The sequence below is a fragment of the Acipenser ruthenus genome, chromosome 6 (genome assembly GCF_902713425.1).
Source record: "Acipenser ruthenus chromosome 6, fAciRut3.2 maternal haplotype, whole genome shotgun sequence".
Taxonomy (NCBI): Eukaryota; Metazoa; Chordata; class Actinopteri; order Acipenseriformes; family Acipenseridae; genus Acipenser; species Acipenser ruthenus.
The window spans coordinates 50,781,559-50,800,887 of record NC_081194.1 but is presented as its reverse complement, the minus strand read 5'-3'; the positions used below and the strand labels follow the sequence as shown (position 1 = coordinate 50,800,887).

Genomic DNA, 19,329 nt, shown 5'->3' with positions numbered 1-19,329 from the left:
CCTGCATTATTATAGCATTAGCATTATTATAGCATTATTATAGATACAAAGAAATGAAGACTTAAAAGTGTATTGCTCTGCTTTCCAACCAATAGCTGTTTGGTACAGATCCCAGGGGCGGGTTCAGTTTGAATACTGACAAATCAATGGCTAAGGAGGGTGGGAATAAGGAAATTCTTAGAGACTGACAGCTATTGTGTTAACACTAAGTGAAGCAGTATAGCTGTGACGTTTTCGAGAGGAGTCTGAAAGTTTGCATTTAAGGGTATTGAGAGTAAGAAATTAAAACTTTTAATTAGAACAGTGGTTTTGTGTTTCTGCCTAGCAACATGACCTAAATGCCGTAGATCCTGAACAAATAAATAAATCGGGTTGACAGTTAAGTTTGTGTGAGCCATAACCGTGGCTGTAGTAATCCCATTGTGGCACTGGTACGGTAATTTAATATTAGACACACCGGCTCATAGGTTGCACTAGTGTATTAGTCGCTCCCCCCTTTAAGGGCCCTGCAAAAATGCCTTGAAAATCGACTTATTAAATAATCTTTATGGTATATTAACAGTGTGTTAATACATATTTATGTTGGGGACACTCACAAGTTTGGCTTGCTTTTGGAGTAATACAGGCACTTTAATGAGACATTTTCATGAATAATCATATTCCTGATTACAGTTAATTATTTCAGTGAGGACATTCCTGCCAATAATTTTTCTTGCATTCAAAACCTAATACACTTCTTCAATATTGTGATGCCCACAGCCCTTTCAGATCAGGCATGTGGAAATCTGCTTCATTGGAGCAATAATTACTTTGAATGGCTTGGTCTTATTATTAGTTACTTATACAGTATATGCATTGCTGCATTGATATAAGCAACACAATTAGAATGGCAATGCCTGTTCTAGGTCTCAAAGGAGATTCCTACTGTATGGGTGTATCACATGTATAACAGATTAATTTATTAAAATAGTGACAACTATATAGTGGAACTTTATAGGGTATGGTCAGGAATCCTGCAAAAGGTCAGTAAGTGGTTAACGTTCTTGACAATGCCAGATGCAAGGTCAAAGTACATTCGCATTGTAATGACACATTCCCACCACAGTAAATTCTGTAAGGAAGAGATCCATTTATTTAAGTAGATTTATAATTAAAATAATAATCTACTAATATAAACACATCTGTACATTTTCCTGTAACAGCAATGTTTTTTGTGGTTTGTACAAAGCGGCGTGGTTATCGTGTTCCTTCTTAAATTGGTACCTTCCTGGATAGATCCAAAAAAGCATGTCTAATGTAAACAACAAAAAAAAAGAAACATATCTATTGCAACTTTCACTTGTTCTCTCATGTTTTTCAGGGTATGCTAGAGCCCACCAAAGAACCTGTGAAACCAGTATCGGCTGCAGAGAAGATAGCTTCAATTGCACAAACCCCTCCTGTGTCCCCAGAAATGAACACTTGTACACAAGATCAGACCCAGGTAAAGAACACAACAGATATCTGATGGAAAATAAGGGGCTAGGTGGCACAGCTGGTGAAGGCAGTAGCCTTTCGTCTCTGAGTCAAATAAGTTTGGTGGTCTCAACTTAGCCCTCAGAGGGCAGAAATAGCACCCAATTTGGCAAGAGGCTGTTACTTGAGTGATAGCGGCTGTTCAGGATTGAAGTGCATTCGCAAAGGATTTGCTCACTGATGTCTAGCCCTTTGCGGTCCATTGCAATTATTCCTCTCAGGTCCTTTGTCGGACTGGGTCCGACATCATTATAGCAACGCAAAAAACGGGTTTCTAGTCGTTTTTTCTCCGGAAAAAGCCGAGAAACATTCAGTTGCCGAGTGGTAGCGACAGGAGCCGAGACAGTAGAATAAAAAAAAAAAAAAAAAGAAAAAAGGCGTATCTCATGAATAGTCATACATATGGCCCTGGTATCAGATAACGGGGCGGTCATAGTAAACAAGCTGGCTGAGTGCGTCAGCGCACAGAGACTATCATGGACATTTGCAGAGCTTTTTTCAGATGTTATAGTAATAAAATAATGACTTTGATCGCAATATTGAGGAGTTTGGTGATAAAACGAGTGATCCGGAGATGATTGATCTGTAAGTATGACTATTATTTTTATTATTATTTATTTCTTACATAGGTGAAAGCGATCGCGAACGAAAGGGTGGGGCGGGGCTGGAGATGCCTAGTGAGTGCTTTGTTGATATGCAGGGCCATTTAAACCCGTTTGACTGTGGAAAAAAATACTTTTAAACAGCGCGTCTAAAATTAACTGCGCGTGTGAAAATTAATTAAACCTGACGTGCCTGACGCGCACTTAATAAATGGACTGCAAAGGGCTAGTGCTGAAGTATTTTCAGCCCACTGTAGTAAAATAAATAAATATAAACACGGCTTAGAAAAATAACACCCTCTGATTGGTTAAACAGCATCACATGACCGTGCGTATATATAACGTATAGCACGGCTTACATACTATTGAGCCGCTTCACACTGAATAAATTACTACGCACCACTACATTCTAAATTCCATGATAAACTGCCATTTTATTTGTTATTAGTTACAAAACCACTGCCAAAAATTAGTGGCATTTGACTTATTTCCTTTAATATATTTGGGATGAAACTCCAGATAACTGATACAACACCAACTTTGAGTGAAGACAGCAGGCCATCTGAAAAAAATAGACACTTAACAGCAGATGAGGAATAGCTAGATGAAATAGAAGAAAACAAAGATTGAAAAAAACACCCAAAAAAACTACAGCATGGGCTGGTTAATGTACTTCTAGAAAAATGGACATTAATTTTATGGAAATAAATCCAAAAAAATCTCAACATTAGCTTAAGGGATTTTATGTTAGTGCAAGAAGTTCAACTGGGGACCAGTATTCAGTCTCCAGTTTTATATATATATAATCTAAAAACATCTACTGCATGTTTATTTATTTGTTTATAGTTTGGGTATGATAGTTGCATATGCTCTATATATTGGTTACTTTTGTTTAACAAGATTAACAAAGAACCAGATGTATACATATTCAGTTTAAAAAAAAAAAAAAAAACACCTGGGAGTGCTTGTAAGAATATTCAGGTTCCATTGTGTAATTCATACCCTTCTCTTGGTGTAGTAGCATCTGTTATTCATCAGATGGCTCAAGGCATTACAAGGTCTTTTTCATGCCAAGTTCATGGCTAAACTGCTAATTCTACTAAAAGTGCACTTACAGTGGGTGAATCAAACTTATAAAATGATCCCCCAGCTTTAAAAAAATGAATTGTAACACTGTTGATCTTCCTTTCAGGAAAACCTCCCTCCTGTCCAGTTTGACTGGAGTAGCAGTGGCCTTACTAACCCTCTAGATGGTACGTCTCTCCATAGAGCCTCTAGCACCAGAGCTAGAGTTAAGAAACAGACTTTTCTCTGCTGACTTTTCATTTTCATATTCTTTTACTGTGGAAATGCAGGCTTTCTTTCTTGGGTGAATATGCCTCTCTCACCTTATAAGCCTGATGTCACATTTTAACAAAACAGTATTATTATAAGTGAAGCAACTGTGCAATACTAGCATTGACTGAACGAGTACAAACGTTATTATATGTTTATTCTGGTTAAGTGTGATCTATGGGTAAATCATTAGGATCGTGCAGTGAATTGGAATTCAAACTCTTTACTACAGACTAAATAATAATAATTCTCATTTCACGGTTGTGATCAGAACTATGAATTCTAAGTGATTGACAGCAGTGGAATAGACTGACAAAACACTCACCTCAGCCGTTACATTTGAAAAAAAAAAAACATATTTAAATAAAAAATAAACCCAAGCTTTGCATGTACTTAGAAATCTTTCATGTACTATAATGTTACTATTTGCAAAGCTCTGGAAACTTATACTCCTGCCCCTGGTATTATTGTTTCCTGGAATAAAAACAGTGTGTTTATATACACTGATGCATGCAACTGTGGTTTAATGTCTGTGAACAATAAGACTAGCTTATTGTGTTTCTCTTTATCGTCTGATATACCTTTATAATACTTTAGAAAGACTTGTTTCAAAAGCACTTTTTTCCTATTCAAATTACATTTACTTTCAGTATTTGTTAAGGATATTTTTCTTAACAAGAGTCTTTACAGGATATAGATACGTGTGGAAGTTCGAGAGGGAGTCATTTTCAGCTGTATAGCAAAACATATGGTCTATATAATTGTCTTCAGTTTCCTCAAAAAATATTAGGTGGTCTAAGTCAAGAACAAAAGCCTGGATGCACTTTTTGCTGTTGTCTTGTGTCCTACTTGAGTCAATTTTTTGTGTTTTTCTTTTAACATGACGCTTTTTAACTGTACCTCCTGATTTTCTTCTTTTGCGATTAAAGGGAAACCATAGTTAATGAATATTATATTGTTGCATACATGCAAAAAAAAGTGTATAAAGCTTTGAATAATGTTGTATGCCATTGAATATGTCAGTATAGGTACTTTATATATATATATATATATATATACAGTGCCTTGCGAAAGTATTCGGCCCCCTTGAACTTTGCGACCTTTTGCCACATTTCAGGCTTCAAACATAAAGATATGAAACTGTAATTTTTTGTGAAGAATCAACAACAAGTGGGACACAATCATGAAGTGGAACGAAATTTATTGGATATTTCAAACTTTTTTAACAAATAAAAAACTGAAAAATTGGGCATGCAAAATTATTCAGCCCCCTTAAGTTAATACTTTGTAGCGCCACCTTTTGCTGCGATTACAGCTGTAAGTCGCTTGGGGTATGTCTCTATCAGTTTTGCACATCGAGAGACTGAAATTTTTGCCCATTCCTCCTTGCAAAACAGCTCGAGCTCAGTGAGGTTGGATGGAGAGCATTTGTGAACAGCAATTTTCAGTTCTTTCCACAGATTCTCGATTGGATTCAGGTCTGGACTTTGACTTGGCCATTCTAACACCTGGATATGTTTATTTGTGAAACATTCCATTGTAGATTTTGCTTTATGTTTTGGATCATTGTCTTGTTGGAAGACAAATCTCCGTCCCAGTCTCAGGTCTTTTGCAGACTCCATCAGGTTTTCTTCCAGAATGGTCCTGTATTTGGCTCCATCCATCTTCCCATCAATTTTAACCATCTTCCCTGTCCCTGCTGAAGAAAAGCAGGCCCAAACCATGATGCTGCCACCACCATGTTTGACAGTGGGGATGGTGTGTTCAGGGTGATGAGCTGTGTTGCTTTTACGCCAAACATAACGTTTTGCATTGTTGCCAAAAAGTTCGATTTTGGTTTCATCTGACCAGAGCACCTTCTTCCACATGTTTGGTGTGTCTCCCAGGTGGCTTGTGGCAAACTGTAAACGACACTTTTTATGGTTATCTTTATGAAATGGCTTTCTTCTTGCCACTCTTCCATAAAGGCCAGATTTGTGCAGTATACGACTGATTGTTGTCCTATGGACAGAGTCTCCCACCTCAGCTGTAGATCTCTGCAGTTCATCCAGAGTGATCATGGGCCTCTTGGCTGCATCTCTGATCAGTCTTCTCCTTGTATGAGCTGAAAGTTTAGAGGGACGGCCAGGTCTTGGTAGATTTGCAGTGGTCTGATACTCCTTCCATTTCAATATTATCGCTTGCACAGTGCTCCTTGGGATGTTTAAAGCTTGGGAAATCTTTTTGTATCCAAATCCGGCTTTAAACAGTATCTCGGACCTGCCTGGTGTGTTCCTTGTTCTTCATGATGCTCTCTGCGCTTTAAACGGACCTCTGAGACTATCACAGTGCAGGTGCATTTATACGGAGACTTGATTACACACAGGTGGATTCTATTTATCATCATTAGTCATTTAGGTCAACATTGGATCATTCAGAGATCCTCACTGAACTTCTGGAGAGAGTTTGTTGCACTGAAAGTAAAGGGGCTGAATAATTTTGCACGCCCAATTTTTCAGTTTTTTATTTGTTAAAAAAGTTTGAAATATCCAATAAATTTCGTTCCACTTCATGATTGTGTCCCACTTGTTGTTGATTCTTCACAAAAAATTACAGTTTCATATCTTTATGTTTGAAGCCTGAAATGTGGCAAAAGGTCGCAAAGTTCAAGGGGGCCGAATACTTTCGCAAGGCACTGTATATATATATATATATATATATATATATATATATATATATATATATATATATATATATATATATATGTTTACATTTTAAAGTTTCCCTTTTAATGAGACAAACTATCTTAAATCCTTTCATGAAAATACTATATGCCTGATTGCAATAAATCTACTTTCTTCTAAACCAAGTTAATGATAAGTGTTGAATCCCAGCTTTGTACATTAAAAAAGGTTGAGCTTCCCGGGTTAGTAACTTACTGAAGCATCGCTCGCTAATAACTTGAGCTTTGATCTCGATGTAGGTTTTTTAAATTGCAGATGCTCTACTAATGATAACCTGCATGTTCAAGTGTATGTCTTACCACTTTTTACACATAACCTCCTTCCCGTGGCTTATCTTCTGTATGGCTGCCTACCAACACGGTCACTGAATTTCAAGCTAGCGGAGGTTCCACTCTTCTGAACCTTGATTTCTTTGGGCCCGTGGATGACACTAGTTCTAGCAGCACCACCAGTATCCCAGGTCAGCAGAGTGTTTTAACCACAGACTTTCTCAACTGCTAACAAACTACTAACACATGATCTGTTCACATGGCTTACCTAAAAAATAAATAAAATTAAAAAAAAAACAATGTGATAAAGACTCTGAAATCAGCTAATAGAAGCAATTACATTTTTAGATGTACTTTATTCTGTTGAACTGTGAACCTTAAGTCATTTTTTTTTGTTTCAGCCCAACCTTAAATATGAATTTTAAATAAGAATGTCATATTGGATTCTATTAAGCTAAGCATGGCTTGGCCTGTTTAGTACGTGGATGGGATACCTTCAAGGGAATGTGGGGGGGGGGGGGGGGGTGGTTGATGGCTTATTAAGGGGCATACTCCTTGCCATTTTGTTAGGAGGCACTGCGCTGACCAACATGTAATGCCCACCAGCTAATTTAATTTATAGGTCATCAGTTCCCAAATCTCAGTAAATTGAGATATAACCACAAGATGTTGCATCCCAGCAGACCTAAAAAAAACTAGAAGTGCTGTAAATAAATAGCTTTTCACTACTCCCCATAAGACTGCATTCACAAAGTGCTGTGGTTATTATCCCTTTTACAATCATGTCTTTCTATGACTTGCTTTAAACAAACCCCTGGAGTTTTTTAAGAGACCAGCTTTTTTAGATAAGCCATGTCTTTCTTCAGTCATTTCTTGTATGTTCTTGTGCTGTGTGCTTTACCTATTCTCTAACAAGTGGCTTGGGCCTTTAGATTAGAATGCAGTTGTTTCCCAACATATACCCTATTAAGATTCTTCACAAGTTAATCGTTCACTTTTTAAAAAATATCTTCTAAAACTGGCAAAATAGGGGGAAGGAGTCAAAATGTTTCTTAAACACTTGTAAAACTCTATTCCTTATTCACTAACATCATCCACAGTTTGTTAACTATGATGAACTACTTTTTTCACAAGAACTATTATTTGATTGTTAGAAAAACACATGCAACCTTTCACCTTGGTTCAGAGCAGTTTCCAGTTTTCTAAATTGAGAAACCACTTTTTAGTTTGTTCATCATTTCAAAGCTGAAAAAAAACTATACATATTATATTATGTGTGATATGAGTAGGGGTATCTAGGTAGTCCCAGAATTCCACAAGTACAATCTTAAACAAGATTTTGTCCTATTGTATTACTACAAAAACTTAAGAGCAGACCTCTTTTTATATAAATGAAACCATTCAAAATTTACAGCAGCAGTTTTATTGTGCAGCGCCTTGGTTTTCATCTTGCAAATTAGTGGCCGCCTTATTTTATGGATCATTTTGTAAAAGCTATATATACTGGAGCAAATGGGTCTTTCATATTTTGCGGAGGTCTGAAAGTTTTCCCATTTCACCTCCAAATCCACTGTGGAAAACCTCACTATATATGTAAGTACATCTTAAATTTTCATTATTAATTACTAAGCAGCATCCATATTATAAATACACACCATTGTAACATTGAGCTTAACTGCACATTGAGGTTAACTATACATATATTTTTTCTGAGCTATCAGCAGAAATCAGTTTTAATTGCATGTGATGTGATGCCATTGATGAAACAAGTTGCCATGTCAACATACAATGGTTGATTCAAATCTGGTTATTCTTGTAACTGTTTGCCTTAAATCACTAATTGTTGGAAGTATAAGTAGCTTCTAATTAAATTTTCTAACTTTTTTACCATCCCCTTAGAGTTCTGGAGCTGCTATTTGCCATAGATATATGTAACCAAGGCTAGATTAGCCAAAGTGTCTTTATAGAAGTAAGAGCCAGCATCATGTAGCGATCTGCCACTTTGGAAACATTTGGAAAGTTTCAAAACACTGCTGGTGCTGGCGCTTACTAATATGAAGGCATTCCAGCCTACATTACATACGTCTGTGGCAGGCAACTAGAAGTGAAGAGCATCTCCTGAACTTCTTGCCGAAGCACTTTTACATAGAATACACAGAAAAACACAATATTATGAGTCACTGCAATAAGAACCCCAAAGAATGACTGCAAACATCTTAAAAAGGGACTGGAGCAGTAAAAACAAAAACAATGAAAATGTCATTTATAGCTACTTCAACTCCTAAGTATACCCCCAAACAAATCCCCTAAACTTTGTTCAGATGTTTACAGAAACCATAGCAGTTTAATTTGCAGTGCTACTTCTTCCACTGACCCTTTTTCTGCTTTTTCTGTGTTTGTAATATTTCATGACTTCCTCTATCTTGTTAAGGTGTGGACCCTGAGCTGTATGAATTAACAACCTCTAAACTGGAAAGCTCCAGCACATCCAGTCATGTGGCTGATGCATTTGCAAGACTCATGTCTACAGTAGAGAAGACAAGCACATCTGCAAGGTACAGATTGGTGTCTGGGGGGATAATTGCACTGCAGCAGTGTGCCTAGTGTGCAATCATTGCATCATTCTGTAGACTAGTGGTTGGTAACCTAAACAACCCTTTAAGACTTGCCAGTTGCTTTGATTAAATTAAAGGGTATGCTTCCATATAATCATCACCATATAATCTGTTACCACTGACAGTGTTATTGTGATAACCTGAGTACGATTTTACTCTCAATCCTAAAATATATAGTAGTACAGTCGACGTCATTTAATCGGGATACTGATAATCGGGATTTCTGCTTAAATGGGACAGAACTCTGGGAGACGGTTCTTCCCAATGCTATTTTATGTTGTTTAGTTGGGACGTCACTTCATTTAATTGGGATACAGTATGTTCTAATGATGAACAGAGATCGCTTTTTAGAGCAAGACAGGTTGCGTAGTGATTACGCTGTTACTTGTGTAAATTGCGTAAACCACGTTGAACTCTTAAGTGCTGGAGTCTCTTGTGGCTTCTCAGGCTACTGTGGCAAAAAGTTGGCGTGGCAAAATCGCAGGTGTCTCGCCTTGTGAGTTGTGATACAATGTGATTTCATTCTTTTTCATTTCATTCAAAAATAAAAAAAGCAATTTCTTTTTGTTTTAGGAATAAAAAAAAATGCATTTAACATTTATTCATAATGTGATGTGGTTTCATTATTTTTATTTTAATTTAGAAATAAACAAAACAGTAGAAAATACTTCTCTCTTGTGCATGTTGTAAATTATGAATGTAAGTGTGACTAAGGTCTTCTCAAATGCCTCTCGTTTAATTGGGGCAATCGCTTATTTGGGATCATTTTACATCTCTCGGCATCCGATAAAGTGGCGCCGACTGTATTAGACAAATGAGTAATATCTCAAATTCGGTACTACAATAACATTAGTAAATCTCAATTATAAGACTTCAATAGTGCTGTAGTTTAATACCACTAGATGGAGCTGATGACACTGTTGACATTAGAATGAAACCTTGATTATGTGTACGTACATAACAGGTTATTTTTCGAGTTATTAAATGGTTCATATGTTTTAGTACAGTATATAATTGTAGTATAGAACTGGTTATATGATTGTGATAAAACTTGGTTAGGGCATTCTGAATCAGGGAATATACTATAGACTAAATGGAACCTGTCCATTTTCAGTTTTAATAGGATGTAGATCATGGTGATCTACTTTTTCATGTTACCGTGTTCTAAATTAGGATTTATAGCTGTGACAGAGGATGTATGTTAACTTACTTTTTTCTTTCAATGTTGATATATACAGTATTTATCAATAACTATAGGTTTGCTTTACTTTACAACAGAACTCATTTTATCCACCTTGCACCTGAGATATGGGACAAAGTTTGTATTAAGGGGGGTTTAACCAGCAGAGTAGTGGTGGGTGGGGTTTATCCACGATAATATAATACTTCACAGCCCTTTTAGTGTTCAGTATGTCTTTAAACTATATATGGCATACTTTAAAGTAAGCTGTTCCTTCTTTCTTTGCCAACAGGAAACCTAAAACGGATGAGAACCTTAGTGAAGAGGCTGCCAAGGTGATCGCCAGCCTCCCTGACCTGTTCTTTATGCAAGCCAAGGTGCTGATGTTTCCGACCACATTGACACCTCTGACTTGTTCACAAGAACACGCAGACTAACCTCTGCAGCAAGCTTGACTTTTTTAAAAAATATAATTTTAATAAAATCCCAAATTACCGGCTTCCTTAAATTGAAACATACACGTTCACATGAATTGTTGTTCAGCATCTCTGTAAAGGTATAAATACAATAAGAAAATGTATATTTATTTATTTATATACCTGAAGTCTTAAAAGTTCTGTTTATATTCGAAGAATCAATCTGTAAATAATCAGAGTGAAGATTTTTTTTGAAGATCTGATAATTACTATTCATTTGGTTCTTTCTGCCGTGCTGGGGGTGTAAACATTTCTGTCTTTGTGAGATAACACTGGTTGAGTCCTTCATGGAAGGCATGAGAATAAAACAAACAAACAAAAAAAAAAAACAACAGAACTTGAAAGCCTCACTGCCTGCTATATCCAGGTGAATGTTTTCCTGTTGTGTTAATTGTTGTTGGTTTCTTTTTTATGTCGATTTTTATTTTTATTTTTTTTAAACTGCAAAACTTACACATTCTGTCTTTTTTGGTGTTTTTTTTGTTTGTTTGTTTTTGTTTAAAAGAATATTATTTATAGGTAGTGGCTGCCTTTTCTTACCTTCTCCCAAAATTACTAACTACTTTTAAGATACCTTTTTATTTTATGGTTTGAACCACTGATATAGAAACAAAATAATCAAATGTGAGTAGTTTCTAGTGATAATCAAATTGAATCAATCACAGGGAATGAGGGACCAGTAATAGCTTCAAAGTCGGGTTAAAAGCTGATATGTTACAGGTGTTTTTTTCTGTTTTCTTTTACCACTGTACTTATTTTAATGAGGATTTTGCACATTGTAAAGATGAGATGGATGTAATCATAGTTCGCTGTGGTTTTAAACTGTGTACAGTAAAACTATGGACTGTAAATGTATGGGAAAATTCCTATGGAAAAACAATACACTGAAGAGCCTGTCAAAAGGTTAAAATGCATGCCCAGGTTCTTGTGCGACTTTTGTGTGTACATTTACTTTTAGTGTACACAAAAAAATAAAATTATTTAAGAGAAACCTCCTGGTTTGTGTAGACTTATTTTCCCTGTTTGCATTTTAACTGTCTGAAAATAGAAACCATGATGGTGTTTTTTTAGGTGCTTGTGACTTAGTGGAAATGAAAGGTTACATGAGTAACCTGCTGTTCAGTCCTGGGTCTCTCAACTCCCAGTTGTGCTGAATTATGTTAATGCTAAAAATATGTATGGATTTGGATTTCAAAGCCGGGGTTTTCTCTCCATTAACTGATCTTAAAAAAAGATTGCTAGTTTAAATGCAGTGTAAGCTAAACTACTATGGACAACCATATTTAAATTATTAATGCAGAATCCAATCTCTTGAGTTACTGTCAATGGCCAACGGTGCAGCACTTTTCCCAGACTGCTGTATAACTATAATACATTATTTTAAACTGTGTGCGCTTAGTACAGTGCATTCAAAAATCTGAAAATGTTGATGTTTTATAATGGGGTCAACAGTATATTATCAAATACAAAGGGTGAGACAAATTTTGCCATGGGCAGATGTTTGTATATATAGATTTCTGAATCTCTTTTGCCTTTGGTTTCCATGTTATAATGAAAAGTGTCATCTGAAATAAGAGAATATGGTAAGAGTTTATTTATCCATTGTAGGATTATATCAGTAATTATTAACCAAGTTGTAGTTGCACTGCCCATTCCACAATACTGCACTGAAACTGTATCTTTATGTTTGATTAATGTAAGTCTGGAGGTTGGATTGCCACAGCAGAGAAGCCTGGAATGCTACACACTATCAATAATTTATGTTGCTGTTGTTGGAACAGAAATAAAAAAGTAAAGGCACAATGAAACCTCCATATACTTGTTAGCAGTAATAATAAACTCTAATAATAAGCTCTGCCTTTCTTACCAGAAACCATGTGTTTGTGATAAGCACAGACGGTCCTATAGCTACTGTAATTATTCTTTCTGCAGAGGTATGGTATGGTGTATATATATGGGTTGTAAACCTTGTAGGAAATCTGTCCACAGACACAGAGTAATGACGTTTGTCAGGTGGAGGTGCCTGCTAGCCATATCGTAGAGGAGAAAAACAAATTACCATATTTCAAGAAAAAATTAATTAATCAAATTCTTGAGGAATTTGTAAAAGGAATTCCTAGACGTCTTTTTGGTAGACCAGTGATATTGTAAATATATTTGCTGGCATTGTAGCTTTTTAAAGCTGATGCAATTTTTATATCCAAAATCATTTTGATAGACTTGCTTTGGTAGATTAAAATGAACCAGAAAATGAAAATACATATTTTAATGATTTTGTTTAAAAAGACCGCCTTAGTAACACGCTCCATGCTGGAGTCATCTATTGTAAGTACCACTCTTTGTAAAGGTTAGATGGTTTGTTTGATAATCAAAGCTGTCAATCCCACACGCCTGTGGCGCTGCTCACACATATCAAATCACCCTGACTAAGCATCTCATCCTCATTCGTTTTTAAATTGCCAATCACAATTAACCCTTTTGGTGCTTTGCTGATGTTCTTGCTCCTGGATTCTTTCTCATAGCTCTTTCTCAACAATGTTTTGATCAAATTGTAGTTTTCTACTCAATTCTACTGCCGGTCAGCACGTCTGCTCTGTGTACAGTATATGGACAAAGTTTCCATTAGAGTTTCAATGCCTTTATCTTGGAATACAAATACTGAGACTTGAAATATGTTGATAGCATTCAGTGTCAGGAGAGCCACACTGATATAGAGGAAGGGCAAGACCACCGCCCTTTCTTTTTTAATTACATTCACAATTTGCAAGGACCTAGACTCGGGTTCACCACTTAGTGAAAACTTTTTTTTATTTGTATGCCATTACTTTTGAGATAATTTAATGTATTCTTATTGTTCAGTATTGTGTGTGGGGCAATATAGCAGTCATGTTGTTCTTCATTGCTAAAATGCATGGGGTCAATTTTGGAGTTTCTAAAAAAAACTACTAAATAAGTGGGCTCGGATATAAAGGGGTTTACAATGGGCAGTTTCGTCTTTGGAGAAGCCAAGGACTGAATGATACAACAAGGGTTACATGCAAGTGAAATATTTAGCTGTTTTTACACATTACATCACCTGTATGTTCCTTGGATAATTATTCATTTGTGGTCTGTGTGTGTGTTTTTTTTGACATAATGACAGTTTGGGAATAAGTGGTCGTAGTTTATTTTCTTAATAGTTGCTTCAGTTTCACCCCTATCCTCCCACCCATTCCAAACAAGCACACTCTCCTGTTATTATCTGTGACAGGTGATAAATGGCATTTACATGTCCTGTTCAAGAGGAGGCAACCCAGAAAAAAAAAGGATTGTCTTTTTTTCACATGGTGCTTTTGTTGTGCAGTGAAACCTCCATTTTAAGGCCAGGACCAACAAAGGGTGGTAAGTAAATGCTGTAACAAATTAATAGCATAGGATTTTGATTATTAAAAAAAAGTGTTTGTTTTTTCATTTTTTTTTTCACTGGTTGTGGTATTATTTATTTTAGTTTAAGGCAAACTGTTCTTATTTTCAGTTTACTGTACGTTTTGAGATGTCAATATCAAATGGCAATGAGTTTTTTTTACTTTTGGCCTCAATACTGAATAGAGGGGGTGGCCTTAATATCATGACTTTACAGTGTCCTTAACAGGAGCAAATCAGAACTGTAAAAAAGCTGACTTAATTTTAAAGTGCCGTTCATTTTGAAGTTGTCTCTATTGAGGTAGCCTTAAACAGGGTTTTGCTGTACTTCATGTGTTTCATACTAGAGAAATTCTGAATGTCTCACATTTAGCTAATTTTACTTAAAAAAAAGGAGACAGTCAATATTTGATTGAGTAATATGTTTAAATGATAGCTGATCTCTCATACACAAATGTAGCTTGGTTTCATAGTCATTAACTGAAATACATTTGCTAAAATAAATTTAAAACCACTTATAATGCGGTTGGCCACATGGTTCCTGTTGGGAAAATGTTTAACTTTGTAATGAATTTTACCAACACAATGCATGGCATGACAAAGAATTGTAAGCACCGTCCCCAGCAGGTGTTCATTGTATAAATCGCATGTAGATGGAAAGGCACTGTAAATATCAAAAGGCAGCACAGTCATAGGCTAAGCACATGTGGAGGCACATAGGGGCAGCAGTGTGGAGTAGTGGTTAGGGCTCTGGACTCTTGACCGGAGGGTCATGGGTTCAATCCCCGGTGGGGACACTGCTGCTGTACCCTTGAGCAAGGTACTTTACCTAGATTGCTCCAGTAAAAACCCAACTGTATAAATGGGTAATTGTATGTAAAAAAAAATAATGTGATATCTTGTAACAATTGTAAGTCGCCCTGGATAAGGGCGTCAGCTAAGAAAGAAATTATTATTATTATTACATGTGCCTCTGCTTTCTCTGTCTCTTTCTCTCACTTGCACATCAATAATTTGTGGAAGGAGGGTGAGAGGAAACCAGAATTTGGTGCAAAAGAATGCACGTGAACAGGCAGCACAATGCTTTCAGACATACAGAAATCAAATATTTACTACAGGTTCAAAAGATTCATTATTTGGTCAAACCCATGTAATGTGTTGCTTCATTAGTATGACACTTTATGTTTCAAAATGCATTTGAACAACTGCAAATTTTGAAACACCGGGCCCTTATCTCCAGGCTTTAAAATAAATACATACTCATGAAACTCTTCTAGACAAATTGGTTGTATTTATTTAAACAGCCTTTGAGAAAACTCAGCTGGTGAGTAAAAACTGTGGATAAGACACATGAAGTATCTCCCCAACTACTACTGAAGCCTCAGTATACCAAATTAGGTAAAACCACTTACTGTAGATCTCTTCTCTACAGTATATTGACATGAGCATTTTAAATGCTATAACCCTATGACGGCTCACTGAGGACTTGGATAAAGTATCTCATGATTTGAACATAATGGTTTAAAATATCAAGATCCTGAGATAATTTATCAAATTTTTATGTATTTATTTTTGTCAACATATCTGTATAAACTCCAACTAAATACATTCTGAAGCATTTTAAAGAAAGGCTTCCAGACCAAATGATTGTCAAATAATCATTTTAGAGTTACTAAACTGTATATTCAACCACTGAGTTATGGGTGATTATTTCTTTACCCTACCTTTTGTCAATTTAACACACATCTATTCAGTAAGATGTTGGTCATTTCTGTGTTTCTTTAAGAAGTAAATTGAAAAAACATTTACTCTGAAAACATATACAAAGTACAATCAGATTAGATTAGTGGTAAAGTTCAGACAGGAGTTAATCATTCAGCTTCAACTCTTTGCTGATAGAACTCCATAATAAAGCAGTTTACAGCAGTTAGCTGTTTTGTAATTGCCATTTTATGCAGGTGATTTAAACACTAATTCAAAAAAATAACTAACAATAACTAGAAGAGGTGCCTCATGTATGGTCCCAATAAAATCTTGGTGAATATGCTGTTCCAATGATTGTCCTCTCCTTCCTGTACAAGCAGGTTCAGTGGAGGTCTTGTAGTTAGCAAAACATCCTCAGAGAAGGTTTCGACTAGAAGTCATTTTAGTGTCTTTGAAAGCATTTCTAAATCCAGCACTATTGCGTGATTAATAGTTCCAGATGATTCTCGGAGAAGGCTGGCTGAAGTCTATGTTTTGTTCAAATTCAATTGCACCTAAGAGAGCTGTTTTATTTAAATTTTAATAATTTGGTTTTGCTTGTTACTGATTGGGTGTGATTGCGTAATGCTTTTGCTGTCTTCTAGGACCTCCTTGGAATTAAGACTGTAATTGAGTTGAGATGCAAATGGATCAGTCAAGTATTTTTAGCATCCTACAATTCAAAACGCAGAAGGGTAGCAATCCTAATCAATAAAAATATCACTTTTCAACTCATCAGACCCTGAAGACAGGTTTATATTAATTCATGGATTAATCCGTGGTGAGCGCTATACAATCTTAAATATATATGGTTCCAATACTGACTCCCCTGATTTTTTCCATTCAATATTCAAACTCCTAGGAAAACTTTCCTGACTAGAATAATTATTGGAGGAGATTTTAATGCAGTTTTAGACCCACGTCTTGATAGATTCAATACATCAAATAATAATAATCCATCAAAAGCCACAGAGACCATTAAAGGATACATGACTGAATATGGTATAGGGGATATCTGCCGATTATACTACCCGGATGAACAGGATTATTCTTACTTTTCTCCATACCATAAATCATGAGATGGAGGTTCAATACCTCTCTACTAGCTGACCCTGAATTCAATGATTACTTCTTAAAGGAATGGTCTGAATTCTTGAAATTCAATGATACCCCTGATTTGCTCACCTTCTCTGCTATGGGAGACTGCCAAAGTAGTGCTTAGGGGAAAGATAATTGCCTTTGGCTCCATAAGGAAAAAAAAAAGAAAATGAAAAGAGAAAAATTCTAGAAAATAAAGTAAAATATTTAGACTTCATCTTCTTGCACTAACGACATCCACAGGTGCTTACTAAATTTGAATTTAATAAACTGATATAATCTGAAACGGAATAAACACATTTTTAGAAAAACTAAAAATACCTGCATTATCAGATCTTGATTCTAAAAAATTAGACAACCCACTGACTAATGAAGAGCTGCAAAAAGCAATGCCTGCCATGTCCTGTGGAAAATCTCCTGCCCAAGATGGATATCCAATTGAATGTTCTAAGCATTTTTGGTCTCTTATTTCCCATATTTTTTTTTTTTTTTAATGGTTAATCAGTTACATATTTCTAACTCACTGTCACAGCCTATGAATACAGCACTAATCTCTCTCCTGGTAAAAAAAGGTTAAAGATCCGGCACTCTGTGCTAATTATCGTCCACAGACACAAAAATAATTAGTAAATCCATTGCATTAAGATTAGAAAGTGTTCTTCCAGGTCTCATTCACTGAGACCAAACAGGGTTTGTAAAAAACAGGCAGTCCCCAGATAATGTCAGGGGGCTTTTTAACATCATACACTTAGCTACAAAAAGTAACAATCCCACTGTGGTAGTCTCCCTGGACGCAGAGAAGGCTTTCGACAGGGTCAATTGGTCTTATTTATTTACTGTTCTAGAAAAATGTGGTTTTGGAAAATATATTCTTGACTGGATTAGGATTCTATACAGCTCACCCCATGCCTCAGTTATTACAAATGGAATAATTTCACAACTATTTAGAGGTACTAGACAGGGCTGTCCACTCTCTCCCCTGTTATTTGCTATTTTCATCGAACCCCTCGCTAAATATAAATCATAAAATAAGTCTGTATGCTGATGATATCTTACTGTTCATCCAGCTGCCTTTAAGTTGGTTTAGGTGGGATGCTTTATCTCTAAATCTCCCCTTCAGATGGTCACCAAATGGTATTAAATACCTTGGAATTCAAATCTCCCCTACATTTGCTGCAGTTCAGATGAATATATTGCCCAAATGTGATTATTTATTCTCCATGGTTCCTACCTACCCTAAAACCCAGTGGTTTAACACTCAACCAGGCTATTACTAAATTTGATTGGAAACATAAGAAACCACAGATTAAATTAGCTACACTTCAAAGTTGCAAATCTTCCTTTCTCCCCTGCTCTGTGTATACTTGGGAATCTATCAGAATTGGTGTATATATATTGGGGTGTGCCGGCATAGAGCACATGGTCTGTTTTTCCAATTATTTATGCATTTGATTACTCAATTTATTTTTATATATGGGACTGTAGCTAAGAACCTCAGAAAACATGAGGAATGTACTTCCTGTAAAATACAGTAAAAACTCACTTCAAGCCACTTTTTTAGTCTTGATTTACTCCAATTGACAGCAGTTAAAGCAACCTTCAATACAAGGCCACCTCTGTAATCAGTATTCAGACCATCATCGGCAGTCACAAACGTAGCAAACTTATGTAATAACAGCAGCTATAAGCTATGGTATCTGTGTAATGCCTGGGAGTTCAGTGAATTGAATTGAGCAGTATAAGCTGATTTATAGCTTGTCTGGTAGTTTTAATACCAGCCACAGGGGCCAGCAGTGAGTCCCTGAGAGAGAGAGAGCGTGAGCGAGAGAGAGAGAGCGAGAGAGCGAGAGAGAGAGAGCGAGAGAGAGAGAGAGAGAGAGAGAGAGAGAGAGATGCAGACAGTTCATCTAGCTGCTGAGTGGGAGTGGTTAGACTTCCTTATCAGGGACAGCTTGAAAAGACAAAGATAGTTTACGAAACTGAAAAGCCAACAAAACACAAACTACACAAAGGAAATTGTTTCTAAAGACAGCAGTCTCAAGAAAATAGCACTTGTCTGAATAGTGCTACTTAATGAACTGGTGATGTGTTTTAAATAAAATCAGTATTTAATAATATACACAATGCAATTACTAAGTAATAGTGTTTTCTTAACCATCTTTTATTTTCAGCTTTATGCCAAACATAACTGAAAGTATGGAAAAAAGCTTCAGTCATCAGTAGCCACACACAAAAACAATGTGGTTTTACAGTTTGTTTATAACCGTCATCCGTATTTTGAGCATGTCGCATGTGGCACAATTGCTGCCGGGGGCTGACTGAATGTCGTGTTAGACCCTCCTGTTTGTTTGAGCTCTTGGGTCACTGCTGC

At 36.2% G+C, this 19,329-nt stretch overlaps 1 protein-coding gene across 2 annotated transcripts in view; it reads left to right on the top strand.

Annotated features, from left to right (window-relative positions):
• Positions 1 to 11,706, top strand: part of LOC117411076 (aftiphilin-like) — a 29,818-nt gene extending 18,112 nt beyond the window's left edge. The window contains exons 6-10 of one of the 2 annotated variants that reach the window (XM_059025468.1): positions 1,361 to 1,483; positions 3,310 to 3,370; positions 6,552 to 6,635; positions 8,876 to 8,999; positions 10,532 to 11,706. In XM_059025468.1, the coding sequence (XP_058881451.1) occupies positions 1,361 to 1,483; positions 3,310 to 3,370; positions 6,552 to 6,635; positions 8,876 to 8,999; positions 10,532 to 10,676 (537 nt within the window). In that variant the 3' untranslated portion in view covers positions 10,677 to 11,706. The remainder of the gene's footprint in view (positions 1 to 1,360; positions 1,484 to 3,309; positions 3,371 to 6,551; positions 6,636 to 8,875; positions 9,000 to 10,531) is intronic. The other variant, XM_059025469.1, reaches the window with a different exon arrangement.
• The last annotated feature ends 7,623 nt before the right edge of the window (positions 11,707 to 19,329 follow it).